Source organism: Brassica napus, chromosome C2 (genome assembly GCF_020379485.1).
Source record: "Brassica napus cultivar Da-Ae chromosome C2, Da-Ae, whole genome shotgun sequence".
In the NCBI taxonomy this organism is placed as follows: domain Eukaryota; kingdom Viridiplantae; phylum Streptophyta; class Magnoliopsida; order Brassicales; family Brassicaceae; genus Brassica; species Brassica napus.
In genome coordinates this window covers 54,367,968-54,373,971 of record NC_063445.1, presented here as the reverse complement: position 1 = coordinate 54,373,971, position 6,004 = coordinate 54,367,968, and the positions used below count along the sequence as shown (strand labels likewise).

At 43.9% G+C, this 6,004-nt stretch overlaps 1 protein-coding gene across 1 annotated transcript; it reads right to left on the bottom strand.

Annotated features, from left to right (window-relative positions):
* Window positions 1-1,272: 1,272 nt before the first annotated feature.
* Window positions 1,273-4,704, bottom strand: LOC106382533 (elongation factor 2). Its single transcript, XM_013822563.3, has 4 exons — window positions 4,580-4,704; window positions 4,193-4,233; window positions 4,017-4,104; window positions 1,273-3,910 (listed from the first exon to the last, which is right to left on the bottom strand). The coding sequence occupies exons 2-4, from the start codon at window positions 4,193-4,195 to the stop codon at window positions 1,470-1,472; spliced, it is 2,532 nt and encodes an 843-aa protein (XP_013678017.2). The 5' UTR covers window positions 4,196-4,233; window positions 4,580-4,704; the 3' UTR covers window positions 1,273-1,469.
* Window positions 4,705-6,004: the final 1,300 nt, after the last annotated feature.

Sequence of the window (6,004 nt, the reverse complement as noted above, 5' to 3'; positions counted from 1 at the left end):
ACTAGAAAGAAACTCTTCTCACCATCGTAAGCTTCTTTTAACTAACTTATTACTGTTGATAGTTCAGTATGAAGTTAGACTCCGTGGTTTAACTTATCTCTAGCACATGCTTCAGACAGAGATGTTATGGTTTCTGAAGAAGGTAATAGACAAGTAGTGAGTGAGACTCGAGAGGGAAAGGGTTTAGCGGCTAAGGATAGTTTGCTGGAGGAAGCAGAGGAATTGGTAAGAAGGCAGAGTCCTTGGGTGAATCTGATGATGATTCTGTTCCAAGTCTTAAGGCGGATGATTTGATTCTGATATTGAATCTTTTAGTGCAAGACCAAGGATTCCCAAATCTGTCTTATTAACTGTATCTCTATGTTTCTTTTAAGTTAAAAAGTTTTATCATCTTGATGTTGTTAACATATATGTTTTAACCAATTTTGATATTTTCATAAAACAAATCTATATTTTATCTAGTATAGTAAATTTGATTTATATTTGAGATTTGGTGGAAAGTTGAAATTTAAACTAAATGATACACAAATTTGGGAAACTCAGATCTTGTTGAAGGCAACAATGTCACAAGTCTGAAGAGGAGCGAGTCTAAATCCAGACACTGATGACTTTCCAAAGAACATGAAGACCTTGCTCTTGTAGGATGTATAACATCAGCGTATTCTCCAAGACCTTTAAATGTGTTAAGAGTACTTAGATTCTTGATTTCCAACAACAGAATCAAAGGGAGCCCGTCCAAGATCGCCCATGAATTGCTCCACCTACTACTATTTCTAAGTTTGGATCACGACAGAAGCAATGAACTAAAAATTTCTTGTGGCACAAGGCTTTGCTAAAATTTGAAAGTCCATACTATCCGTTCGAAACAGGGGTCCGTCCATGCTCTGATATCTCAACCTGATGATCATGGTTGTCCTCTCGCACGTGCGCTTGAGACAGGTCAAGCTTCTTTCTAGGTTTTTGTCCCTTGGTTATATAAACAAAGTTGAAACATCAATAAAAAAAGGTTTTCTTCTTGCAGAAACAACCTCCCAGGAGAGATTCCAGGATTTATTTAGACGTTGATTGCTCTCAACTTATCAAACAAAACTCATTCACAGGACATCAATCAGCATGTCTTTCACTAACGTCACTTGGCTTGAGTCACTAGACCTGTCTGAGAACAAACTCTCGGTTGTTTCTGGCCTAATATCTAAATGTCATTGTTGGTAACAAGCTCGAATTATAACAACGTTCCAATGCAAACAGGATAATAAGAGAGTGCGCAAAGAGTAAACACAAAGATAAACCAGTTCTCAACTTAAAAAAAAACAAAACATTCAAGCGGATGTGGCCGCAGATAAAAGTCATATCATCATCATAACCACCAAAACAGAGTAAACAGTAAACAAAATGCAGTAGAGATCGAGAGAAAAAGGGTGACCATAGTGAGCCTTGTTGGCTGCTGCTTGCTGCTTGCTGCTTGCTGCTCACAGCTTGTCTTCGAAATCAGACAATGGAGTCATCTGTTCCTTCATACCCTTCCTCTTCCTGATGTCAGTCACCAGCGTTGAAGCCTGCGATCCTGCCTCCAATGGGTCAGACGACATCATCTCCCAATGATCAAACACACACTGAGGGAAGGCCTGTCCTGAGGTTGCCGCTCTAAGCTGACTTGAGAATCCAAATGACTCAACGACTGGCAGGTACGCCTTGATGTTGTACAGCGGTGTTCCTGGCCTCTGCATCTCCTCAAACACGTGTCCACGCTTCTGATTCAGCACGCTGTAGATTCCTCCCAGAGCTCCTTCTGGTGCTTGGATCTCCACCATGTAAACCGGCTCCAACAGCCTGGGCTTGGCGGTGATCTGCGAGGCGTAGATAACCCTCCTCGCCGTCGGGATAACCTGACCACCACCTCTGTGGATAGCATCAGAGTGGAGCACCACGTCGCAAACCTCAAAGCAGATCCCTCTCATGTTCTCATCACAAAGAGGACCTTCCTTGGAAGCCCACTGGAACCCAGCAACAACAGAATCCTTGATTTCATTCAGGTATTGAACTCCCTTACACATGTCAACAACCATGTTGGGCCCTGTGGTTTCAGGTCCAAACGCCCATATCTTCTTTGCAAGATCCTTGTCCCAACCAAACTCCTCTGCCAAGATCTTGGAACGTATCTTGGGATCATCTCTTGGACCAATACGGCCTTCATCAATAGCCTCCGCAAGACCATCCTCCAAAGGCCTAGCCTCCATGTACAGACGGTTATGCTTGTTTGGTGATTTGCTCATCACGGTGCGCACAGACCGCTCCAAAACAGTCTCACGGAACGAGACGACAGGGTCTGACTTGACAATCTCAGCACCACCCATGAAATCATCCTGAAGATCCTTCAAGCAAATCTCAAGATGGAGTTCTCCAGCACCAGCAACAATGTGCTCACCTGACTCCTCCATTGTGCAGACAACCATAGGATCAGACTTGGCCAGCCTCTTAAGTCCCTCAACAAGCTTGGGAAGATCAGAAGCGACCTTGCACTGAACAGCAACACGTACAACAGGGGACACGGAGAACTTCATCGCACGGATAGGATGAGCATCAACTTCTTTCTCATTCGTCAGCGTGGCATTCTTGGTGATGAACTGATCAAGACCAACCATAGCAACGGTGTTACCACAGGGAACATCCTCAACAGTCTCTTGCCTCTTACCCATCCAGATGACAGTCCTCTGAACACTCTTGACGTAAAGGTCTTTCTTCTCACCAGGAACAAAGTTGGGACCCATGATCCTGACTTTCATACCAGTGGACACCTTTCCAGAGAAGACACGACCAAAAGCAAAGAACCTCCCCTTGTCTGAGGCAGGAATCATCTTAGAAACATAGAGCATGAGAGGGCCATTAGGATCACAGTTTCTGATGGCGGTGGCGTACTGATCATCGAGAGGACCTTCATACAGGTTCTCAACACGGTACCTCTGTGCAGTGTGGGGCGACGGAAGGTGAAAGATCATCATCTCAAGCAATGCGGTACTTGCAGGGAGCCAAGTCTGCATGACACGCTTCATCAAAGGTTTACCCATGAGCTCCTTCTCATCAGACTTCATCTGGACACCAAGCTTCTGCAACATAGGCCACAGCTTGTCCTTCTGGTCATTCATGCAAGTGGCAATGATCTGCTTGATGGGCTCATAACAGAACTGCACAAACCCACGCTTGCAAGTAGCCGACCCAGTGTTCTTGCCGCTCCATTTCCTGGTGGCAGGGTCAAAGAAATTCTCACCCCACAGCCTCTCCATCATCTTAGTCTCGTCAACACCGAACTTGGAAGCATACATCTTCGCAAAGTTGGTCAGGGTGAAAGCCCAGCCATGGAGACCAGCAGAGAAGGCGACGGTTCCTTTCTCAGGGTAGACCTGAACATCACCAAGGAGAGGATCCTCATACGTTGCCATGATGACATTAGCGTTCTCAATGACCCTCTGGAACGTCTGGTAAGCCTCCTCACCATCAACCTGAAGCTCAAGGAAACACCTGTCCATCTTGTTCACAGTCAGCACGGGCCTAATCCTCTCACCAAGAGCCTGACGCAGCACAGTCTCAGTCTGAACACAGACACCCTCAATACAGTCAACCACCACAAGGGCACCATCGGTAATACGGAGCGCAGCAGTGACCTCAGAGGAGAAGTCAACGTGGCCAGGAGAGTCGATGAGGTTGATAAGGTACTCGTTCCCATCTCTGGCGCCAGTGAAGCTCTTCAAGGAAGCATCGGTCATCTCGTAGTAGAGAGAGATACCCGTGGACTTGATGGTGATACCACGTTCAGCCTCGTCAGCACGAGTATCAGTCATACGGACATCACCAGCAACTTCTTGCGCAATGATACCAGCAGCAGCAACCAAGGAGTCAGTCAGGGTGGATTTACCTGTCGTCAATCACAAAAAGCATAAGAGAAAAGAGAACCTGAGTAACCCTAGTAAAAATAATTTGAAGTCTGAAAAAAAAAAATAAATAAAAAAGACAGTAAGTACCATGGTCGACATGGGCAATAACGGACATGTTACGGATGTTGTGTTTGTAATCCATAATCCTACGAAGCTCATCGGCCGTAAACTTCACCTACAAGTTAATTTAAAGGAAAAAAAAAAAAAAAGTTAGAATCAACAACAAGAAGACAAAAGTAAAGATATTAACAAGTATGGCTTACCATTTTGACAAACTCTGATTTGTAGATACCCTACGATATCTCTGCAATCACAGAAACAATATTAAGAATAAATTAGGCAACTGATTATGAAACGATTCAAAAACATTTTAATACCAAAATAATCTTCTGAAAACTTGAGCAAACAGACAAGTAACAGCTCACAATCAAATAGTATTTATACGGATCCTATCATCATTAAACGTTTCTACGATCAGATCTAAAGAAACGAGACAGATCGATTACCAAGAAAATAAAAATAAAATAACAACAAAGACCATAAGGAAACAGTACTACTGATCATATAAACATCTAACAGCTAAAACTATGCAGATTCAATACAACAATTAAACCATCGACGACAATCGTAACAAAGAAACGGACTCTGACCTTGGAGGGGAAGGAGAGGCTTGTGAGAGAGATGAGCCGGAGAGGAGGCGATTGATATATGCCTAGGGTTTCCGCTGCTTTTCTCGACCCTTTGTGGCCCAATAAAAAATTTGGCCCAATAGTTTATTATTTTGGCCCAATAATTCGTTTTAAGATTTGGTTTTGAAGATTTTTTTTTTTTTTGGTATGGAACTTTGTAGTGTTAAAAGTTTTATCTCTCTCTCCTCTGTTCTCTCTCTCTCTATCTTTCACAGAGGAGAGGAGATGAGATAAGAAACTTTGATGTAAAATAGTTATCTTTCGATCGTTTAGATCGAATTTTGTTTTCCGGTTGCGGATTATCTTGTTTGCATGGCGATTTTGTAGTGTTTCAGTTTAAAACCAGCTGTTCTGGTGCTCAACATTCACAATCCCTAAGAAGTGCATAGAAATCATAAATTCTCTGTGTGGGGCTTACCTTTGAAAAGGATCATCGGAAGGCTCTCACTCTGCAAGAGTATCTTGGGAAACGGTTATACTGTCAAAAGATGAAGGAGGGCTTGGGATCAGGAACTTGGTGTGGTGGAATAAAGCTTGCTCCATCAAGCTGTTGTGGGTACTATTCTTCAGAGCGGGTTCCATTTGGGTGGCCTGGTTCATTCAAAATGTTCTCTCAGGTGATCTGAGCAACCTGTGGACACTAAGAGAAAAGCAAACTCATTCCTCATCCACCAAAAAAATCCTAAGAGTAAGAGATTATGTCTATAATTGGATCAAAATTGTACCTGGCAGTGGGAAGAATTGTCGGTTCTGGTCAGATAATTGGAGTCCCTATGGCAACCTGCGACAATACTTTGGTTTGGCGCCTACTACTAGCCTCAGTATCAGAGCATCTGCCACCCTCCATGATCTCTTCCAGCAAGGTAGGTGGCTTCTTCCTCAACCCCGATCAGAAGCCCAACTTAACCTCCACATTCACCTCTCTACTATCACCCTCTCAGAAGTGAATGATGAATACACTTGGTCTCCCCTTGGCTCGCCGCTATCAACTTTCTCAATAGGTCAGGTTTATAATGAAATCAGGCCCCATCAACAAAGGGTCCTTTGGCATGCTTCTATCTGGTCATCCAGAGGTATACCTAGACATAACTTTCTCGCCTGGCTCATTACTTTGAATCGCTGCCCCACGAAAGACAGGATGCAAAACTGGGGGATCCCAACAGACCCAGCTTGTATTCTATGTAATAGCGCTTTAGAATCAAGAAACCACATGTTTTTTGAATGCTCCTACTTGTGGAATCTATGGTCGGGTCTGGCAAGAAAGGCAAATTGGACGCCTTCTAGGAATTGGGATACTGGTCTATGCAGCCTACAGGCATCCTCCCTCCCAAAATTCCATCGATCACTCATCCTCATCGCATGGAAAGCCTCCATATACCTCCTCTG

Bases quoted from the DNA above. Each gene is read 5' to 3' on its own strand.
- LOC106382533 (XM_013822563.3), bottom strand. The intron at 3,911-4,016 runs GTACTTACTGTC...GATTGACGACAG, and splicing joins TATTGCCCATGTCGACCATG to GTAAATCCACCCTGACTGAC.